Below are 24,412 nucleotides of genomic sequence, written 5' to 3'. Positions count from 1 at the left end.
GTTTCACACTTTGAATATTTTTGACATTTGGACTCTGTTTGCTTGATTTCGAGTGATTCAACGTTTTAGTTTTCTGACTATGTTTGATTTGTGGTTTTTCTTTTAACTGATTTTCTTCTGATGATTTCTCGTTTTGACCAACATCCTTTTCATTTTCACTTAATCTCGATTCCGAATTTGAACATGTATGAGTTTCATCCAAATGCGTTTTATCAACACATTTATCATCTGAAGCTGATTCAGGTTCACTTCCTGAACAAGAAGAAGTCTCGACAGTATGCTCTTCCTTGATGCATTTATCATGTGAAACTGATTCAGATTTCTTTTCTGATCCTGAAAAATTTTCATCAATATGCATTTCCTCAGAGCATTTATCTTGTGACACAGATTCTGATTCATTGTTTAACACAGTTTCCAATGGGGTCCCACTAGATTCAACATTAGGGACGCCCACTGAGACAGATTCAGAAGAAGAATCAGGATACACTTGATTTTCTTGAGAAGGCGTTTCAGTGGTTTCACTGAATGCATCCTGAGGGACCTCACCTGTAACATTTTCACAAGCTGAAACATTTGGTATGTTAGTATCACAAGCATTTGAAGAAAAACATTCATCACCACACTTATTGTTTAAATCATCCACACAAACATTATCAGTTTTGCCCAAAACAACAGGCTCACAAGACGAAACGAAAGCAGAAAACGACGCAAACAAAGAATTAGTAAAAGCAATGTCAGACTCAGTAGGTTCAGAATAATGTTCAAAATAAGGTTCAGACACATTTGCAATAACGACTGGTTCACTCCCATGAACATCACCACATTTTACTTCAGAGCTATCATCTGCACATGACAATGAAACGTTAGGATCAATTGTGCCTTTAGGAACAAAATTCAATGGTGAGGACTTTTGTGGCTCAACGTGTCTGTTATGAACAGACGATTTGTTGTTATTTGAGCCATATGTCATTTTACTTTCGTTCAGCATCTCCTCCTCTGTCATTGGTAAATAAGTGTAATTATCATTGTACGGAGGAGGAGTCTGATTATAGCCCAAACCTGACCCTTTCTTTTTGGAATATGCCAATTGTTGATCGCACAGATTTTTGACTAATTTACTGGAGGAATCGAATTTCTTAATGTTTAATTGATTTATTTGGTATTTATCCCTAACATTCTCCAGTTCTTTAGTCACCTCACACAATTTTTCTTTGACTATCATGAGTTGGGCTTCGGCTACACTGACATCGTCCTTGAGTTGAACGATGTCCTTACGCTGAGCTTCGATTTTCTCTTTGAAAAGTTTTTCGTTTTTCGTTAAAGTAAAATTTTTACGTTTAATTTCATTATAGTCTTCGATTAGCTCAGCGTTGTGAATTCGATAAGACTCAACTTGTTCTCTACATTCAGGGGTGCAGAAAACAGAAATTACCTCTTCTTTCGTGAGACCTTTGACAGGTGCTGACAGGATTTGAGTCATGAATGCAAAGTCATCAGCTGCAGTCTCTTCCTCTGGCTTAGAGCTATGTTCGCTTGAGGTCATGAAAGCAATGTTGGATGTAGCAGTTTGATTCTCTGGAGCTGATATGTTCAAACGCTCAATTTCTGAAGACCAATCAAAGTGAATGTTGGGCTGTACCACCAGTGCTTGTGCTAATCCTTGCGGCTGTGGACTTCCAGAAGTTTCAGCATCTGCTATACTGGTAGTGGTTACAAGAGCCCTTTCTCGATTAGGAGTTGCAGGTTGACCAGGTGTTGCTGGTTGTGCTAATTCTGCAGAAGCTTGATCTCTGTTTACAAGTGGCTTTGGGCAGTTACGAGCATAGTGTCCTTCCTCATGACAGTTGAAACAACGAAGATTAAAGGGCACTTTAGCAGCTCCATTCCATGCATTTCCCCACCTGTTTTTACCTGTTTTTCTCACAAACTTTTGAGCTCTGAAGGCAGCCATTGCCATCTGCCAAGTGATATCCATTTCTTCAACATCATCTGGATGAATCTGAGACAGATCATTAGGACTCCACTTTGGTGGATCAAGCTTTCCTGCAATGAAAGCATTCAAACAGTTGATCACTGAAGCTGCTATTTCCAGTTTTTCTTTTGATTGACTAGCGAAGAAGGCTATCATTTCGTTGTTTGCAGCGAAGGCAGAAGTAGGAGCGACAGTAGAGACATTTCCAGCATTTCCAGCAGAAGTAACAGTAGACGCTGAAGAAACAACTTGATTTGAGGATCCAGGTGAGTGCACCTTTGCTGAAATTTGAGGAGCGGATGAATTATTGCGAAACATCTGAAAACCTCCTTGAGACAGTAAGGCTGTGTTGTTGTTGTTGGAAGAGGCGGGAGCAATGGAGAAACCGGCAGCTAGCATACTGTTCTTGTAATTCGTTTCTCTTTGCTTATCATCCAGTTCGCATGCCTTGATGTGAGAGATCATCTCAGACAGAGTACATCTAGCTAAGTCTTTTGTCTTCTTGATCATTGCAACATGATGATCCCAACTCTTAGGCAGTGCATTGAGAAGTTGTCGATTAGAGGATGCATTAGTTGTATGAATCTCTTCCATTTGCATTTGAGTGACTAGCTTCACGAATCTCTGAATCTGATTATCTATTGTTTCACCATAAATATGGTTGAAATTGTTGAAGTTTTGTTGCAGCAAGTTTCTTCGGCTCTCTTTCATGTCTTCGTTTCCTTCATACACTTCAATCAGAGAATCCCACAATTCTTTGGCAGATTTGCAGGAGCGAAAGCCAATAGCAATATCAGGACCTAAACCCATAGTTAAGTAGGAAAGAGCACGATCATCTTCTTCAACAATGAGCAAATCATCTTCAGTGTATTTATCTCGAGGTTTTTTAATTTTGACATCTGGTTCTGTAGGACTTTCCATCATAATCTCCCTAGGTCCTCTCAAGATACTGCGCCATAGCTTGTAATCTTTAACCTTCAGATGCTGTTCAAAGCGCCACTTCCACTCGGGAAAGTCATTAGCATCAGTTAATCTCGGAATACGTGTTGTAGTTCCAAGCTTTGAGTCCAGTTCTTGTTGTTGAGTTAGGGCAGACAGTTCACTGTTGTTCGATGACATGGTTAATTAATCAGTTAATTAATTAATTGATTTTATTAAGTCCAAAGTCAACAGTCCAAATGTCCGTAACACAATGTCGTTGCGAGTCGAAACAAACGGGTTGCGAGTCAATACTTCAGTGATTACGAGTCGTAATGGCAAAGGTTGCGAGTCAAGTTTGCTGTGGTTGCGAGTCGTAACTGGAATGGTTGCGAGTCGTAACAAAACAGAATGAGCCGAAACCAAGGTTGCGAGTCGTAATGTCTTTGATTGCGAGTGGAGACCAATCTTCTGGTTGCGAGTCGTAACTGAGGCAGGATGAACCGAAACCAGCAATGGTTGCGAGTCGTAACTGGAACGTGATGAGCCGCAACTGAGTGATTGCGAGTCGTAACCTGCAAAACAATAAGTGATAAGAACTGTTTACTCGCAATCCCGACTTTTCAGCAATTTCCAAAATTCAAAGATATTGTAATCTTTGAATCTGTTGACCACCGATATCCCGAAACTTCAGCAAACACCAAAGACTGAAATCAACAAACCAAAATCAGTGTTTTTTCGATGATTCTGTCAAGAACAGTTGATGAATATTTCTGCAAAACACTCAACAAAAACAGATCAGTAGCATATGAAAATTCTTGAATCCGAATGATATCAAAACCGAGCCCTTGAATGGCTTCAATGGCTCTGATACCAATTGTAAAACCCGTGAGGATCTCTCAATGATATCAATCTTAACTTGTGAAAGCGCGGAATTCAAACACAAGTTGATTCAAGAACAAATATAAAGATCAAACGATGAATAAGAACAATAAACAAACCGAAACTTGCATTCAATGTTACCAATGACTGATACAAGTATTCGAGAGGAACTCGGTTCCTTATGCTTGTGTCGCCCAAACTTCTATTCGCAATCAACAACCCTTAATCGATTGATTAAGGTTGTTTATATACAAACCATATAGGGCCGATACCTACTAAGCCCATGCGACATATTTACTAACTAGCCCAAACCACATTACTTGACCCAAAACATAAAGAACTAGATAATTACAAGATCAATCCCTAGACATTGCTAACCTACATGAATAAACCTTCAGGTTCCAACAGTTATCCTATGGCAAAGACGGAATCCAGAGATTAAATGGAAGGATATGGGTTCCTGTATATGGAGGATTTCGAGACGTCATCCTTCAGGAAGCCCACAGTTCCAGACATTCCGTTCATCCTGGAGCGGATAAGATGTACCAGGATGTGAAGGCAAATTATTGGTGGATAGGCTTGAAAAACTCTATAGCTACCCATGTGGCTAAATATCTGACGTGTGCTCAAGTCAAGGCTGAGCATCAGAAACCGTCAGGTTTGCTGCAACAACCTGAAATTCCCACTTGGAAATGGGAAATGGTGACGATGGATTTCATCACCAAGTTGCCTAAGACGCAGAAAGGAAATGACACTATTTGGGTGATAGTTGATCGACTGACTAAGTCAGCACATTTCCTACCCAATAAAGAGACTTTCAGCTCCGACATGCTAGCCCAACTGTACGTGGATAAGATTGTATCCTTACATGGCATACTGGTATCTATTATCTCTGATAGGGATACTAGATACACGTGCCATTTTTGGAAAAGTTTCCAACAGTCTCTGGGGACGCAATTGAATTTTAGTACAGCTTACCATCCTCAGACGGATGGGCAAAGTGAGCGTACTATTCAAACGCTGGAAGACATGCTGCGTGCATGTGTGATCGATTTAGGTGTTAGCTGGGATAGGCACCTACCTCTGATCGAGTTCTCCTACAATAATAGCTACCATACCAGCATTCAGGCTGCACCTTTTGAGGCATTGTATGGTAAGAAGTGCAGAACGCCCATCTGTTAGGCAGAAGTTGGAGACACTCAATTATCAGGTCCTGATTTAGTCTTCGAGACAACGGACAAGATTGTCCAGATTCGCGACCGCCTAAAAGCTGCCCGTGTTAGGCAGAAGAGCTATGCGGATGAAAGGCGAAAACCCTCAAGTTCGAAGTTGGTGATAAGGTCTTGCTCAAAGTATCACCTTGGAAGGGGGTGATGCGATTTGGTAAGAAAGGTAAGTTAAGCCCAAGATATATAGGACCGTTCGAGATCATCGAATGTGTAGGATCAGTGGCTTATAAGTTAAACTTACCAGAAGAGCTCAACAGTATCCATAATGTATTCCACGTCTGCAATTTGAAGAAATGTCTAGCTAATGAATCACTAGTCATACCACACACAGATGTGCATATAGACGAGAGCTTGAAATTGGTGAAGAAGCCTGTGTCGATTGAGGACCGACAGGTAAAGAAGCTTCGAAGGAAGCATGTGCATATTGTCAAGGTGAAATGGGATGCCCGAAGAGGTCCCGAGTATACGAGGGAGTTGGAGTCCGCAATGAAAGAAAAATATCCTCAATTATTCCCATAAATCTCGAGGACGAGATTTCTTTTAAGGGGGTGAGGATGTAACACCTTGAAAATTTATGTCCAATAATGTATGAACACGTGTCATAAGCTCTGAACGTGTGCAAGAATACCTTAGAGGGACTAATGTTGACAAACGGGAAAACTATGTGAATATAAGGGTCCAAAGTGTCAATGATGGATAATTATATTTAAAAATAGCCCTACAAGATATTTATACCTTCAAACGAATAAATCATGGACCATACGAAACTAAATATGAAAGAAAGTGAGGAGTTATAAACTGCAGGGGCTAATTGTGTCAACATGTGCAAAGTATACCTCTGAGTGACCTTTTGGCAGACCCGAAGCTTTGTAACGATAAATTATACTCACTAGAATATGTGGTAAAAATTTCATAAAGTTTCGTTATCGTATGAGAAAGTTATGATCAAATTCGTGTACGAGGGGTTAAAAGCGTCCACATTGAATTCTATGGCCTTATGAGTGGTTACAAGGTTAGTCAAGGACTTAACTAAGTTGGTAAAAGTCCTAGAGCCCTTAAAAATAAAGTTAGAGGGCTGAAAATGCAATTTGGAAACTTAAAACCACGTTACAAAGGACCAGGGACCAAAAATGCAAAGTTTGAAACTTGTTTGGCTGGTTACCCACTTGCTAGCGTAGCGCGAGCAAGTACCCTTTTGTCGTAGCGCTACGCGAGGACCTTAGCTGGGTAGAAATCATGTACACCTGCAAGTTCAGCAGGTTAAACCGACTTAGAAGCCTTGTATTCGATTCTAGGGGCTTGTTTGATGGTTTTTCAAGCATAGGGACACTTGTAAATGATCAAGGATCATCTATAGGCTTTGGTGGATTGATCTTGTGAGTTCTAAGGTCCTATATAAGAGCATGCTTGTTGCAACTTTTGACACCCACTTGAAAACTCTCACAACTTCAATTCTGAAGATTTCTGGAGCTCAAGTCATGTTCTTAGTGATCATTAATCGTGCTTAGGACCTTTGTAAGTGTCCTTAACCTTCCTTAATTCGGTTTAGCTTAGTTTATTAGCTTAAAGTCAATCCGTCGTAATTAAGGTTTGACTTCGTCATTAACCTTAATTTGTCCAGTCAAATTTCAAATTGAATGTCACAGCCCCCGATCCCTATCTCCCGGGAACGGGCGGCCGTGAGCCAGTTTCGGTGGTATCACATTTATTTATCCAATTTGGCAGCGGAAATTTTCATCAGGACCGTAGTTAGGAAATATTTTAATCAGAGTAAACCACCATGTTTTATAATATTATACTTATGGGTAAAACCCAAGTTTTCAATACACACGTTTCATAGGAATAAATCCTATTTATTTATTAAAAAGCATCTCTTTTATTCTTAGGTAACTTTATTGCCACTTTTTCAAGCCTTCAGTGCTGTCCAGCTGGCTTCTATTTGGCTTTCACATATTGTTACCTGAAACGCGTTTTAAAAACATTTTGTCAGTGGGAAATACTGGTGAGTGAATCCCAGTTTAATCAAGTTTAAATAAAAATTCACAGTGAACAGTATTGAGGGCGCATCCGCAATTACATTTGTTTCCAAGTTATATCAATTACCACCACACGGTAATGTCGTTCCGACTTATGGTCATGTTACTCCTTTACCAGGTGGTAACAAATTTTGTATACAAAACCCCAAATTTACCGACTGTAATTGTATTCTTACAAATACTCAATAACTGTTATTCGCATGGAAAATATTTAAGGTTTTGTAAAACAGTTAACAAAAAGGTTTACAAAAAGTGGATCAACTCACAAAAATGAGTATATAAAAAGAAGGATCAACTCACATTGCTGTCTTAGGTGATTCTTTAGGGTTTCCTGGTGAATATCTATAATTTACACAAATGCACGTGTGTTAGTATAATAACCCATTTTAACATTAGTAATACCCTCCCCGAGACGGCATTCCAACGACTACGTCGGGCAGAACCACGACAGCCGTTACGGAACCCTAGATCAATCGGGCAGCGTATCTAATACGTCTCCAGGGGTTATAATACTTACATCGTAGCAGAACCTCGCTATTTTAGGGGGTATAATGCCCGGGTATAGTGTATACTACTCGGAAATTTAGTAAGAAAGAAAGAAATTGAGCGATCGTCGAATGAAGCCGATGCGTGCTATTTATAGGATCTGATCTGGGGTCTCTCGCGGCCCGCGTGACATATGGGCTAAGCTTACGCGGCCCGCGTCAAGGCTGGGTCAACGCGTAGCTTGGCCCAGTCATCGTATAGCTTCGACGGGTGTTGGGCCAGGTGGCGGCCCAGGGCGTTGCCAGATTTCCAGGTGCTCGCGGCCCGCATGAACTTGGGCTACCTTGCACGCGGCCCGCCTTAACTTATAGTTTTGGCGAAGTCTGGTTACATACTCGCGCGGCCCGCATAAGTTTGAGGTGAGGCCCTACGCGGCCCGCCTCAGCTTAATAATTATTGTTTTTATTTATTTTATATAGTATAATCTATTTTGGGGCTCGGTTTTCACATACGGGGTGCATATAAAGACAAGTTGATATATTTAAAGATATATTAGGGTGACATAATTATTATGAGAGGTGTCGGTTTTACCGAGGGTTGTTATATCCTCCCCACCTTGTTTTAGAGCTCGTCCTCGAGATCTACTGGAACAAGTGTGGATATTTCTTTTTCATTTCGGATTCAAGCTCCCACGTGTACTCGGGTCCTCTTTTGGAGTCCCACTTTACTTTGACTAGAATTAGTCTTTTGTGCTTGAGATTCTTAATTTTCCTATCTTCAATTTGCAGAGGCTTCTCCACAAACTTGAGTTGTTCATTAACCTCTATATCCTTAAGAGGTACTACGAGTGATTCATCAGCTAAACACTTTTTGAGATTAGATACATGAAACACATCATGTATTCCTGCCATTTCCTCTGGCAGTTGTAACTGATAGGCTACCGGTCCTATTCTTTCAAGAATTTTGAAAGGTCCAATATACCTGGGACTAAGCTTTCCTCTTTTGATGAATCTTACCACTCCTTTCCAGGGAGAGACTTTCAATAATACTTTATCTCCCACTTGAAATTCTAATGGTTTGCGTCTGTTATCAGCATAGCTCTTTTGGCGATCACGTGCTGTTTTCAGTCGTTCCTTGACTTGAATGATTTTATCAGTTGTTTCTTGTACTATTTCGGGTCCAGATAATTTTTTTCCCCAATTTCTGCCCAACAGACTGGGGTTCTGCACTTTCGTCCATAAAGTGCTTCGAATGGTGCAGCATTGATACTTGTGTGATAACTGTTATTATAAGAAAATTCTATCAAAGGTAAGTGTTCGTCCCAATTACCTCCGAAATCAATTACACAAGCTCTAAGCATATCTTCCATTGTCTGAATCGTTCTTTCGCTTTGCCCGTCCGTTTGAGGATGATAAGCGGTGCTTAGGTTTAACTTAGTTCCCATTGCTCTTTGAAAACTTGACCAAAAATGAGAAGTAAAACGACTATCTCTATCAGACACAATTGATAAAGGTATGCCATGTAAAGAAACGATTTCATTTACGTACAATTTAGCTAATTGTTCCATGCTAAAGGTTTCCTTCATTGGTAAGAAATGGGCTGATTTGGTTAGCCTATCTACAATCACCCAGATTGTATCATTACCTTTTCTTGTTTTGGGTAATTTGGTAACAAAATCCATTGTTATCAATTCCCATTTCCAAACTGGCATTTCTAATTGCTGTAACAAACCTGAGGGTTTCTGATGTTCAGCTTTAACTTGTGAGCAAGTTAAACATTTAGAAACATAAGCTGCTACCTCCTTTTTCATTCCTATCCACCAGAAATTTTTCCTTAAATCCTGGTACATTTTATCACTTCCTGGATGCATCGTATATTTAGACTTATGAGCTTCTTCTAATATACGGTGACGTAAATTTCCTAATTTAGGTATCCACATTCTCTTTTTATGGAACCTTCAAATTCCATATGTTCCTTGTTCTAATTCCTTAATCATTCCTTTTAATTTTTCAGTATCCTCCTTGATTACTGATTCTTGTGCTTTTCTAATCTGATTGTTTAAATCTACTTGTAGATTTAATTTAAGAGAACGTATCCTTTTTGGCTTTTCGTGATATTTTCGACTTAAAGCATCAGCCACCACATTGGCTTTTCCTGCATGATACTGGATATCACAATCATAGTCACTAAGTAATTCCATCCAGCGTCTCTGTCTCGTATTCAATTCTTTTTGCCCGAAGACATATCTTAAACTCTTATGATCTGTGAATATGGTAAACTTATTACCATAAAGATAATGTCTCCAAATCTTAAGGGCAAAAATTATGGCTCCTAATTCCAAATCATGGGTCGAATAATTTCCTTCATGACTCTTAAGCTGTCTAGATGCATAGGCTATAACCTTTTGGCGTTGCATTAATACGCATCCATAACCTAACTTAGAAGCGTCACAAAAGACTACAAAGTCTTCAGTTCCTTCTGGTAATGCTAGTATTGGTGTCTGGGTTAATCTTTGCTTAAGAATTCTAAAGGCTTCTTCTTGTTTTGGTCCCCATTCAAACTTAACAGATTTACAGGTTAACTTAGTTAAAGGAATGGCTATTCTAGAAAAATCTTGAATAAATCTTCTATAATAACCGACCAATCCTAAGAAACTTCTAACCTCGGTTGGTGACTCTGGGGTTTTCCATTTGGTAATTGCCTCGATCTTTGTTGGATCTACATGAATTCCTTCATGGTTAACTAAATGTCCGAGAAATTGTACTTGTTCTAACCAAAATTCGCACTTTGAAAACTTAGCATAAAGCTTCTCCTTTCTCAATAAACTTAAAAGTAAGTGCAAGTGCTTTGCATGCTCTTCTTTACTTTTAGAGTAAATTAGAATATCATCTATGAAAACAATTATGAATTTATCCAAATATGGCTTACATATTCGGTTCATCATGTCCATAAATGCGGCTGGGGCATTGGTTAAACCAAATGGCATGACCGTAAATTCATAATGACCATACCTTGTTCTGAATGCGGTTTTAGGAATATCCTCTTCCTGTACCTTTAATTGATGATATCCTGATCTTAAATCGATTTTAGAGAAAAATCGAGCTCCTTGAAGTTGATCAAACAAATCATCGATCCTCGGTAATGGGTATCGATTCTTAATCGTGACTTTATTCAATTCACGGTAGTCAATGCACATACGCATTGATCCGTCCTTCTTTTTAACAAATAAAATCGGCGCTCCCCATGGCGATGAACTTGGCTGTATAAATCCTTTCTCCAACAATTCGTCTAATTGTTTCTTTAGTTCTTGCATTTCAGCGGGTGCCAAACGGTAAGGTGCTTTGGCAATCGGTGCTGTCCCTGGTAATAGGTGAATTCTGAATTCAACATCCCTGTCTGGTGGTAGTCCTGGCAATTCTTCTGGAAAGATATCTAAAAATTGGGACACTACTGGAATGTCTTTTAACTCTTTTCCTTTAGTGTTAGTGATTATAGAAATCAAATACACTATAGATCCTTTCCTTATACAACTTGCAGTTTTCATCACAGAGATGAATTTAGTGGATCTAAATGGTTTATCTCCTTTAATTGAGATCTTTTCACCTCTTGGTGATTTTAATTGAATTGTCTTTTGATCACATAAAATACTGGCTTTATTGGCTATTAACCAATCCATTCCTAATACTACATCAAATCCAACCAGATTCATTGGGTAAAGGTTTGCCATAAATTTTTGATTAAAAATTTCTATTCTTGCCCCCTGCAAGATTTCAGAAATCCTAACAGTTTCTCCATTTGCAGTTTCTACTAGACATTCTTGTGGTAGTTTAGTTAATGATTGATTTAGGAGTTTGCAAAATGAAGTATTAATAAAACTTTGGTTGGCACCAGAGTCAAATAATACTTTAGCAAAAATATCATTAACTAAAAACGTACCAGCAATTACATCTGGAATCATCCTGGCTTCCTCTGTAGTTAAAACGAATGCTCTAGCATTTTTAGTGTTCTTGTTGTTCGCAGCTGGGGCTAACTTTGGACAGTTTGGCTTGATATGACCTTTTTCTCCACAATTGAAGCACATCCCATTAGTTGGTTTTCTTCTGCATGTCTCCTCCTTATGTCCTGGTGCTTTGCAGAAATTGCAGTAAGTAGAGCATCTTCCAGAATGCTTCTTTTTGCAGGCTTTGCAGTATGGTGCAGAGGTAGAACCTACATTCCTACGATTGGAATTCCCAGAACGGAATTCTTGAGTAAGCCTTTGGGTTAGGTTTCTTCTCTGGTCTTCTTCTCTAGTACGGATTAACTCATCTGTCAAGGTATTGGCTAGTTCTACAGCTTCTTCTATGGTTTGGGGTCTAGCTGCCTTGACTACATGTCTAATTTCTCCAATTAATCCCCAGATGTAACGGGAGATTAATACCGGTTCAGGTGATGCAAGGGTAGGTACTATCCTAGCATATTCAAAGAATGTGGTAGTGTAACCCTTACTGTCTACTCCGGTCATTCTCAGATTCAGAAACTTATTTGCTATTTGTTCCTTTTCATTGGGAGGGCAGAATTTTCTTTCTACCGTATTCTTAAATTCCTCCCATTCCATGTTATAAATCCTATCACTTCCTTTTGACTGGAGGATAGTGTTCCACCATTCTAAGGCTGCATTTTTAAACAGATTTGAAGCAAACATTATCTTATCTTCTTCAGCACATTTGCTTATTTTTAGAACAGCCTCAGTTTTCTCTATCCAGCGTAGGGCTGCAATGGGTCCTTCATTGCCCGAGAATTCTATTGGTTTACAGGACCAGAATTCTTTGTAAGAACAACCATATGACATGGTTCTTCTTCTTTTGGGAATGGGCGCTTGAAGTACGAGTCCATTGTTCACGCTGTTTTCCAGTTCACTGGGTCGTTTACTGCTATGCTTACTTTTATTATTCGCTTCTTGAACTGTTTGAATAATAAATGGCATTGCATCTATAATTCCTTGTGCCACTATATGTTGAACGGCACTATTATCCATTTGGTTTCCATTGTTATTGTTGTCCGGATTCTCATTAACCACGTTAATGTTACTCTGGTTATCGTTATTCAGATTATCTTGATTTCCTTCGTCGGCCATCTGAATTTTAAACATTTACCAAATATTAATATCACAATTAATATTTGAATATAGCCAATCACATGACACGCACGTTTAACCAAAAACGTCGAGCATTGCGACTTTTACTCTATTGATATAGTATGCATCATTACACACTAGTACTGAAATTTAAATTACAATACTGACTGGAATGTAAAGCTACAATACTAATAATAAGCATCCGTAGTTTTTTTTTTCTAACACATACACACATATATTATTTTATTATTATTATTATTACTATTTCTACCATCACCTTCACTGATATGGATTCATCCAAAAATCCATATTACGCTCATCGTATTTCCATACGAGGCGTTCTCCCACCTGTCGCATACGATCACTGCTTTCTAAAATTTCCTCCCCAAAAGTCCTAAGTTCCTGGACATTTTCTGCACTCATTGGGGGTGCAGGTTCTAGGACTGGGTTTGGAAACGGAGGTACGGGTTCCTGATACGGAGGCATAGGGGCTTGGTATGGGTATGGATTCTCTAAAATTTCCCTAACATATGCATCACTAATGTTGTAGGGATCTTGAGGATCTAACCCTGGGTAAGCTCCTAAGTTGGGCATTGGCACATTTTCCTGTATTGGGTTTTGTTGCACGTAGTCCCTAACATCGTCCCACCAGGGGTCGTAATTTTTTGGGTCTAGAGGATCAGGTGCAGGTACCCTAGGTATTTCCTCCGGGTTGAAATCAGGCATTTCTATCTGGTCTTCTACTTCCATGGGTTGATCAGGATTTTGTGGTTGGGGTGCTAGCATTTGTTCCAGGTTTGGGTCAGCAGCAGTGGTTGCTAAAATATGAATATTAGCGATACCCCTATTGAGCATATCCTGATTATAAGCATCAGTTTCTCTTTTTGCTGCGGCTAACACTCGCTGTTCCTGCAACTTTTTCATTCTTTTCCTACGCTCGTGCGCTCCCCTACTGAACCATCCCCTCTTTTTCTGAGGAAATGGCTCTTCAGACTGAGCCTTAAACACAAAGATCCCTTCTTCTGTGTCAGCAGAATACCCTGAGAGGGCAGGCTGAGAAGAGGAGGTGCCTTCACTCCTAGGCGAACCAGACAGTTGACGATAGGCGTCAGAAGGTCCTTGGTCGCTCATACTGTAAACTAACAAATAGTCAGATAACACATAGCAAGAAATACAATTATACACGTATTTCCATAATTTATTTCCTAACACTTTGAAATTTGATGTTAGCAGAACACTTCTGTGGCTGAATCAGTGGCATAGCTCTGATACCACCTTCTGTCACAGCCCCCGATCCCTATCTCCCGGGAACGGGCGGCCGTGAGCCAGTTTCGGTGGTATCACATTTATTTATCCAATTTGGCAGCGGAAATTTTCATCAGGGCCGTAGTTAGGAAATATTTTAATCAGAGTAAACCACCATGTTTTATAATATTATACTTATGGGTAAAACCCAAGTTTTCAATACACACGTTTCATAGGAATAAATCCTATTTATTTATTAAAAAGCATCTCTTTTATTCTTAGGTAACTTTATTGCCACTTTTTCAAGCCTTCAGTGCTGTCCAGCTGGCTTCTATTTGGCTTTCACATATTGTTACCTGAAACGCGTTTTAAAAACATTTTGTCAGTGGGAAATACTGGTGAGTGAATCCCAGTTTAATCAAGTTTAAATAAAAATTCACAGTGAACAGTATTGAGGGCGCATCTGCAATTACATTTGTTTCCAAGTTATATCAATTACCACCACACGGTAATGTCGTTCCGACTTATGGTCATGTTACTCCTTTACCAGGTGGTAACAAATTTTGTATACAAAACCCCAAATTTACCGACTGTAATTGTATTCTTACAAATACTCAATAACTGTTATTCGCATGGAAAATATTTAAGGTTTTGTAAAACAGTTAACAAAAAGGTTTACAAAAAGTGGATCAACTCACAAAAATGAGTATATAAAAAGAAGGATCAACTCACATTGCTGTCTTAGGTGATTCTTTAGGGTTTCCTGGTGAATATCTATAATTTACACAAATGCACATGTGTTAGTATAATAACCCATTTTAACATTCTCCCCGAGACGGCATTCCAACGACTACGTCGGGCAGAACCACGACAGCCGTTACGGAACCCTAGATCAATCGGGCAGCGTATCTAATACGTCTCCAGGGGTTATAATACTTACATCGTAGCAGAACCTCGCTATTTTAGGGGGTATAATGTCCGGGTATAGTGTATACTACTCGGAAATTTAGTAAGAAAGAAAGAAATTGAGCGATCGTCGAATGAAGCCGATGCGTGCTATTTATAGGATCTGATCTGGGGTCTCTCGCGGCCCGCGTGACATATGGGCTAAGCTTACGCGGCCCGCGTCAAGGCTGGGTCAACGCGTAGCTTGGCCCAGTCATCGTATAGCTTCGACGGGTGTTGGGCCAGGTGGCGGCCCAGGGCGTTGCCAGATTTCCAGGTGCTCGCGGCCCGCATGAACTTGGGCTACCTTGCACGCGGCCCGCCTTAACTTATAGTTTTGGCGAAGTCTGGTTACATACTCGCGCGGCCCGCATAAGTTTGAGGTGAGGCCCTACGCGGCCCGCCTCAGCTTAATAATTATTGTTTTTATTTATTTTATATAGTATAATCTATTTTGGGGCTCGGTTTTCACATACGGGGTGCATATAAAGACAAGTTGATATATTTAAAGATATATTAGGGTGACATAATTATTATGAGAGGTGTCGGTTTTACCGAGGGTTGTTATATTGAAAGTACCTATGAGTTGGTAATTATGTGGGCAATAAACCCTTAAAAGGGTATTCTCTGATTCCCACTCTAACTAGGTCAATTGTCGAGTCAAACTTGATTATAAAAAGTCAACAGGAAGCCTATTTTCAAATAAATGCATAATTAGCAATGTAAAGGCTATGCAACCTGTTTTGTCATTAATATAACTTGGTAATTAATGTAAGAACATGTCTAAACATGTTCAACTCGACAATTTTCTGTTTAAGCTCGGTTCGAAACCGAAAGTCGCAAAAGTAGACTTTTGCTTTGACTTTCAGTTTTGACCCATTAGAGCATCGTTTAGGAATGCCTTAGAGCTTATTTAGGACCAGGTTTCATGTTAGTATAACTCCCTGAGATTATGCAACTTGGTTCATTAGAGATCCTATTCACATGCATGTTTCCGTTAAATGCCTAGATGTTGACCATTATGCCCAAATGACCTTAAAATATGATTTTTGAAAATGTGAAAGGGTAGACACCTTAGCTACTGATTTATAAGCTTGCACCTAAAATTTGAGGTCAGTTGGAGGTGTAGATTAAGAGTTATGCTCATTAGCGTAATTAGAAGCTTCTAAAGTAATTAAATGGCGTAAATTGCATATAGCCTATCTAAACCCAAATTTTTATTCAAAACTATATACCTACTGTATTAAAATAATATTTTGGGATTTTTAAAGATTTTTATTCAATTTTAGGCTGAGCATAACTTAGTATTCTAAGCTTAAATCGGCTAATGCCGGTTTTGCCCTTTTAAGCTACAAAATAAGTTTTATAAATCCGATTGACCCCAAACCTTTTTCTACTGATCTAATATATTAAATATATCAATTCGAGCCTTCTGGAATTTTAAAAATATGAGCTTTCTTTATAAAACCCGGAAATGGCTCCAAATCGCCTTTTAAGCGTTTTTAACGCATAAGTATATGCTAGAACCTATTTAAGCTATTGGGATTGAAACCTACTGATGCGTTTAGTAAAAATTTATATTTTAAATAGTAGGATAATACCCTAAGATCAGAATTCCAGTTTTGACCTTTTTGGCATATGTGAAATTACCAAAACGCCCCTTCGGTGTCTAGAATGATTAAGATTGATAAATTTCACATAGGATTTATACCCTACTGTTATAACTTGGTAAAATGAGTAGGTTTACTGATTTACTCAGACCTGTAACTCAGAATGTCATTTAAACTCTTTTACACCCTTTAAAATGACCAAAATGCCCTTATGAGGCACAGTTTGGGATTAAAACCATTTGGGGCATAATGGAAGGTATCTTACTGATATCACAACATGTTTAAGGCATATTAACTTAGGAAACTTGTATATGACTCTTATGGTTACTCGTTACGCACTTTATGCGTTCGGATCGGCGTAGGTAACTAGTTTACCCATTTTAGCCGAAACGGGTCAAACCATATCGTTTCAGTCTCAAAATCCAGAATGTGATTAAGTTACCCATATTAAACAAGTATGAAAGCTTGTTGGGTCAAACCACATTCCAAAACGGTCTTCGCCTTATCGTGCGTTTAAACCGTAATCTTCATTTAAGAACTAACCGGTCTAGGCTTAGGCCAAATTAAAAGACCCGTTAGGATTCTAATAGGTTATTAAAAACCTTCGTTCCAGATTTAGGAGCCCAGTAAAAGCTATATGTACTTGCTTGGTGGTATACGGCTGGGATAAATTGTATAAATTTGCTCAGGTAAATACGTTTAACTTATTTTCCCTATACGGGCTTGGGGTACGGTATATAAAATACCGCTTGGTCGGGGAATTGACCTTAACCGGTCGGTGGTTAAGTGTTGTCAAATTAACCCGTTTGAAAATGCTGTTTTGTTTGTTTAACGCCTTTGGGGGCTTAATGACCATGTCCCGGATATCCTTGGCAGCATTCAAAGAATGGCCACGACCTTAGCACACGGGTGTAGGCGTACACCCGTAGTGCATTTCAATAAAGTATAATCGTCGGTTGAGAGAAGTCTCGCGGCGGAATTATATTAAGTGGTGTGTCTATTAATCTTTAACCCTGTACGACCCGGGCAACTGAACGCATAACAAACATGTAATTCTTTTTCAAGATTATAAGCAAATAATTATCCCAAGTAACAAAAAGTTTTGTGCCGTTTGCACTCAAATCAATTTTTAAACCATTTTCGAAATGAGTCAGTTACATTGTATTTACCAGTGAAAACTGACGTATTTTCCCAAAAAGACTAAGTACAGGTACTACGCGTAATAGGCTGGTTACTCCTAGCATCAAATAGAAGTCTCGCAAGCTTAGATGCCTGAAGTCTGTTGAACAATGTTATATTTTATTTGCGATCCGCCTGTGGATCTTTTACTCTCTGTTTGTAATACTTGGATATTACTTTATATCGGATTGTAATATATTTATCTTTTGCTTCCGCTGTGCATATAAATTGTGTTGTTTGACCATGATGATATCAATTACGTCACTATACCCCCACCGGGCCCACCGGTGACACGTGGTAAAAAAATTTGGGGTGTGACAGGTTGGTATCAGAGCCAACACTGAGTGAATTAAACACTAGCCTTTTGTGTTTAATCTCAGTTACGCAATTGCACATTCTAGAGTCTAGACAAGAACTTAGGACTAATCCCAATTCGTTTTAATTGGTCCTTGATTTGTTCCTTTGTTATTTTCTGATTAGCCCCTGTTGGGCAAGTCATTTTTGTAGAAGCCCGTTTAGGGCAACCATGTATTTGTTTAAATTTAAGTGAACAGTTAGATTTAAAATAACATTCCCATTATAAGATCTACCATTATAGTAAAATGACAAAATCTAAAAAGGACAAGACCTAGCTCAGGTGTCGTTCTAAGACAGGGCCAAGATGGTAGTTCCTCAATTAGATTCAGATCCTTGTTAACATCTCAATTTAGGATTGATCTGCGTTTAATATTAAAAAAAAGAATCTTGGGGGTAAAACCTAGCCACATGTCATTGTAGACATGGCCAAGACGGTAGAACCTGTCCAAAAGATTCCAAATTTTGTTAACATCTGAAAGTATGTTAACATGCTGGGCAAATTGTGATGCAGTATAAATCACACAGGCCATCTTTGAAAATTGGGATTTATTTAAAATTCCCTGTAAGTAAATAGCCATCCTTTAAGGATGAAGTGCCTACGGGTAATAAGTAACGTCCCCTGGCACTAAGAGACAGTAGAAGTCTGCAACTCACTGTCAAGAAAGGGTAATGAACTGTGATTCAGACCCAAATACCTCGATTCTGTGAAAATCCTGGTTATAAATTAAAACTGTCTTTGTGACTAGGCTTTTGTGCCAAAATTAAAACTGTAATATAGGATTGTAATAAAGGTCCTGAATATATAAATGATTAACAAATTAACCAGAAATGGCTATTTAAAACCATGGTTAATAAATCATAATACTGTAAAACTTTCTAAAATAAACCTTGTCCATTTTTCCTTATGTGGCAATTAAAGATACTTGGCAAGGTCAGATAAGGTAAACAACCGTCCGGTGAAAAACCATGGGATATAAATTTTAGAAATTTCCTAAGCCTATACTAAGGATTCGAATCCTTGTAAACACCTGTAAACATGTTAACATTCCTGGCAGATGTGATCCAATCACATAATTCACCTTTATACTGGATTCTCCCGAAATCCTTCTTATTTGGTGAATAAAGCACCCATTAAGGATGTAATGCTTACGGGCCATATTCATTGTCATATAAGACAAAAGACGGTGGTAGCATACGACCCCCTGTCAAGAAAAGGCAATGAACAACGTTCAAAGCCTAAATACCTGATTCTACCAAATCATGGTTTATAATTTAAAGTTGCCCTTGTGACTTGGCCTTTTTGTGCCATAGTTATATTTTAAAATAAATTTAGGATAATTATAATGGAAATCCTGAATAAAATAAATATCATTCCTTTTCTACCAGTGAATATATTAAGAAGAATCTTAAAAGGTATAACCTAGCTTGAATGTCAGTAAAGACCTAGCTATGATGGTAAAACCTGTATTAAAGAGATTCAATTCCGTGATAAACATGTTAACACTCTTGACAACAGTGATGCGGTAAAATCACATTTGTCATCCTTATATTGGGAATTTCCAAACCCCTTATTTAGCCTAAATGATCAAAATGAATCATGGCTAATAATCGTCGAACATGATGTATATGTCAAAACATCCTTTTAAGATGTATGCCTACGGGCAAAGATGTATTCATGATAGAGATAGTTATTCATAACTTCTTGTCGAAAGGTAATGAGTTATGAAATTTTCCGATCCAAAGGAATCATTGATTATGTTTTAGATTGTCCTTATGACAAGGCTTTGTGCCATCTAAAGAATCCTTTGAAACAAGCCTTTGTGCTGTATAAAGTGTCTGTACGACATTGACAGTTGTGATTCATATCCCCTGTCTAATAAGAAGGATTGGATTCTGTGTAAATGCCAAAGATGGTTTATTTAAAAACCTAGGCAAAACATAATCAGATAAATCTTATACTATCTAATGGCCTATAAGGTTTAATTTCACCATGGCTATTTAATCATAAAATTCGACGATTGGCTATATAATTAAATAAATTATTACTACTTGGTTAGTAGCCTTCAAAACTTCGCGATGGCTGACTCCTCTGAAGCTCACAATCATCCAGTTGATCAGAATGATGATGCGAGACCGAATTCATCAAGCACCAAGTTACAGGCTATGATAGATATAGCCGTAAACAACGCTGTGGACCGTGCGTTGAAGGATCATAAGCGAAGGTGCGATGATACCCAAATAAGGGTTATAAAAAGGGTAAGACCGGTTCAAGCTATAACCAGTCCAAGCCAAAGAAGGCAAAACCCAAATCTAAAACCTGCGGGAAGAAGCACTTCGGAAAATGTATCCAAAAGCAGATCACGAGGTGTGGCATCTGTAGGAAGACAGATCACAAGACTCATGAATGCAAGGACGTGAAGGACGCCACATGCTATGGTTGTGGCAAGAAGAGGTACATAAAGACCCGCTGCCCAAAGAAGGCGACTAAAGAGAAGGGCACTTGGAATTCACAAGCTAAGCCTTGTGAAATCTGTAATAAAGGAAGGCACAAATTTTTGGAGTGCCAAGATAAAAAGGACGCAACCTGCTATGGTGGTAAGGAAATAGGGCGCATCGAAAACTAATTACCCAAATTAAATCAACAAGCCTGGGGAGGCTAAGAAGACCAAAGCTGGGGACTCTCAAATAGATGCTCAAGAGGCTATTTAGGATGACAATGTCACAACCGGTACTTTCTTTATCAAATAACGCTCATGCGGGAGTATTATTTAATTTAGGTTCAGATAAGTCTTTCGTAGACTATGGATTTTGTAATCTTTAAATCTGCCTGTTAAAACTCTAAGCGTTAAGCATAAAGTAGGATTGGCCAATGGTACCTTAGAGACTGCTTCAGCAATTTTAGATGGATGTTTTATATCCATTAGGAACCATTCTTTTCCACTGTCCTTGTTTCCTTTCAAATAGAGGGACTCAATTTAGTAATAGGAATGGATTGGTTGTCTTAAAACCAAGCCCATATTGTGCTTGATAAGAAGCAAGTAGTTATCAAGACTCCTTATGGGGAGCCTTTGACAATTCGAGGAGACACTGGGTATGGATTGCCTAGCTCTTGCCGAATTTGGTATTTAATGCCAAACCTCCGAGTATGGAAAACTCGGAAGAGATAAGACAACAGTCGCAATGATAAAGATGCGACGAATGATAATGGTGCATCAAATGTGAACCTCGATGTTAATGGAGTTAATCTCCAAAACTGTAAATAACGCAGCTGTTAGAAAGACTATAAGAAAAGTCATGAAAAGGTTCAAGAAGCCAAATGCTGCTCGCATTAGAACGCATATCGTTGCTCATGAGAAAAGCCATACTCATACTTTAAATGCGAAGAATAAACCCAACAAAGGCATATATGGCAAGGAGCCCATTATTTCTGGATGTACTTAAAAGTACTTCATCTCTGGGAAGTCCAGAGACTTCAATAATAAAAGGGGACCATCGATTGCAGGAAATTGTTGGATGAAGAAGAAACCATTAGGTGTATCAGTGGTTACGCTGAAAAGAACGCTGTGAGGTATGCATCACAGTCATTCGATGGCAATACCCTTAATGAGTAAGGACATTAATGAAGTCCACAAGAAAGATCCTCTTATACATTATGGGATGGTCCAAGTTTTAAGGACCCTATTAGAAGGACCTATTATTCACATCGAAATGGAAAAAGATGGAATAAGAAATTTCTGACTCTCGCCATAAAAATTCTAGGATGTCGACAGTAGGTTACAAATGTTGATTCATTGGCTGAGATAATACCCTATTCCAATTACCCAAAATCTAAGCTTAAATGCAAGCAATTGTTGGTGGTTAGCATCGGAAATACGAGGGCACATTAAGGTTTCAAAACCTGCTCATTATAAATCTATTATGGATCTACCTCAGCTACTCACGTTATAGAGATTAAGAAATAACCAGTCAAAGCTGAGGCTGCCCTAAAAATTTGTCAAGGATTTTTTTTAGCTAAGTTAAAAGGATTAAGAATGGAGGTGCTTAACCCTCCTGATGAACGACTAGAGGCAGTTCGCCTTAGTAATAACATTAGATAAATCACTTATTGTGATTTTAGTACTAAGACTTTCGTTTGGTTTCGGGTGCTGATAAGATTCTCATAAAACCCTAAGCTTAGCAAACTTTTAAAAATCTTTCCCGTAAGAACCCTAGATATTAAGTGTAAGGTAAAACTTACAAGCGGAATCATAAGAACCATTTCTTCTATTCCTGTCAGAAGCTTCTAATCGTAGAATTTTAGAAGTATCCTCTCTCTAGAGGAAGTGCGTTAGCATATATAATTGATATCTCTTTAATCTCTATCGATTAAAATACCAGATGGTATGACAAAAGCGCTATATGAGGATTGATGTATCTTAATGAGTTCCATAGATTGCTTCCATGCCTGATCAGTATGGAGGTTTAATGCATGGAACCACAAAGATATCCCAATAATCATATGATGCTAAAAGTCAACTAATGATATTCAAAGAAGATATCCAAAATGGAATTGTCCAAATAAATGTCCCCGATTAATGGAATCCATAGACGCATAATGTGAATGTGTCCCTTACCTGACGCCAGCAATGATGGATGAACTGGAGCATGAGATTTGGAAAATCTCTGTAATCTCCGTATGTCTTGATTATCTTCTCCTAAGGTTATCCTGTTTACCTCCTGAGAGGCAAGTAGAGTTAAGATTTATATCCTATTTAGGGCTGTTCTTTTATGAAATCTCCAAGGTGGCTAGTACCATCATTGGAAGAATCAAAACCCTGATTAAGTAAGTTTTAAAATGGAGGATTCATATAGCCTAACTCAATATTCTGAGAATTCGGTACAGTTAATTAAGAAAGACGGTTCATTTTGCTTATGCATTGATTACCGCAACCCTAATTAGGCAACAAGTAAGAATTACCATCAGCTGCCCAGGATCGTTGATTTATACGACTGACTGAAGGGTTAGCCATCCCTTAAGATAAGTTTTTCTATAATAGTTGTTATATAAGCATCAAGGCTGCTCCTTGGGAAACCTTGTATAGATGTGATGTTAAACATCTATTGTTAGACAGAAAATTGGTAGGTTCAATTATCAGGATCTGAAAGTTGCCTTGGAAACAACGAATAATATCGTGCAAATCCATAATCATCTGTAAGTTGCCAGTATTCAGCAGAGAATCAAGGATTAATGAATGTAGCAACCCTCCTAAGTTTTTTTATTAAGGAATAAAGTTCAACAAAGATATTACCCTGGAAAGAGTGAAGCCGATAAGGATCAATGCCAAGAGCATTGAGGTCAAGAACAGTCTGAATGGAAGGTTGTTAGCTGCACAGAAGGAAGCTGTGTCAGAAGCTAACTATCCTAATGAAACGCTAGGAGTAACTGAAGAACAGTTATCCTATGGCAAAGACGGAATCCTGAGATTAAATGGAACGATATGGGTTCCTGTATATGGAGGACTTCGAGACGTCATCCTTCAGGAAGCCCACAGTTCCAGACATTCCGTTCATCCTGGAGCGGATAAGATGTACCAGGATGTGAAGGCAAATTATTGGTGGATAGGCTTGAAAAAGTCTATAGCTACCCATGTGGCTAAATGTCTGACGTGTGCTCAAGTCAAGGCTGAGCATCAGAAACCGTCAGGTTTGCTGCAACAACCTGAAATTCCCACTTGGAAATGGGAAATGGTGACGATGGATTTCATCACCAAGTTGCCTAAGACGCAGAAAGGAAATGACACTATTTGGGTGATAGTTGATCGACTGACTAAGTCAGCACATTTCCTACCCAATAAAGAGACTTTCAGCTCCGACATGCTAGCCCAACTGTACGTGGATAAGATTGTATCCTTACATGGCATACCGGTATCTATTATCTCTGATAGGGATACTAGATACACGTCCCATTTTTGGAAAAGTTTCCAACAGTCTCTGGGGACGCAATTGAATTTTAGTACAGCTTACCATCCTCAGACGGATGGGCAAAGTGAGCATACTATTCAAACGTTGGAAGACATGCTGCATGCATGTGTGATCGATTTAGGTGGTAGCTGGGATAGGCACCTACCTCTGATCGAGTTCTCCTACAATAATAGCTACCATACCAGCATTCAGGCTGCACCTTTTGAGGCATTGTATGGTAGGAAGTGCAGAATGCCCATCTGTTGGGCAGAAGTTGGAGACACTCAATTATCAGGTCCTGATTTAGTCTTCGAGACAACGGACAAGATTGTCCAGATTCGCGACCGCCTAAAAGCTGCCCGTGTTAGGCAGAAGAGCTATGCGGATGAAAGGCGAAAACCCCTCAAGTTCGAAGTTGGTGATAAGGTCTTGCTCAAAGTATCACCTTGGAAGCGGGTGATGCGATTTGGTAAGAAAGGTAAGTTAAGCCCCAGATA

The 24,412-nt window shown here is 38.9% G+C and overlaps 1 protein-coding gene across 1 annotated transcript; it reads right to left on the bottom strand.

The window, feature by feature from the left end:
- Window positions 1–643: 643 nt before the first annotated feature.
- On the bottom strand, window positions 644–2,848 carry LOC110893006. Its single transcript, XM_022140131.2, has 2 exons — window positions 1,433–2,848; window positions 644–843 (listed from the first exon to the last, which is right to left on the bottom strand). Exons 1-2 carry the CDS (start codon window positions 2,780–2,782, stop codon window positions 826–828), a joined length of 1,368 nt encoding a protein of 455 aa, XP_021995823.2. The 5' UTR covers window positions 2,783–2,848; the 3' UTR covers window positions 644–825.
- Between the last annotated feature and the right edge of the window lie 21,564 nt (window positions 2,849–24,412).

This window comes from Helianthus annuus, chromosome 9, assembly GCF_002127325.2.
Source record: "Helianthus annuus cultivar XRQ/B chromosome 9, HanXRQr2.0-SUNRISE, whole genome shotgun sequence".
In the NCBI taxonomy this organism is placed as follows: domain Eukaryota; kingdom Viridiplantae; phylum Streptophyta; class Magnoliopsida; order Asterales; family Asteraceae; genus Helianthus; species Helianthus annuus.
This window is presented reverse-complemented; position numbering and strand designations above follow the sequence as displayed.

What these genes read in the sequence shown, in the direction of transcription:
- LOC110893006 (XM_022140131.2), bottom strand. Translation starts at nt 2,782, where the DNA reads ATGGGTTTAGGTCCTGATATTGCTATTGGCTTTCGCTCCTGCAAATCT.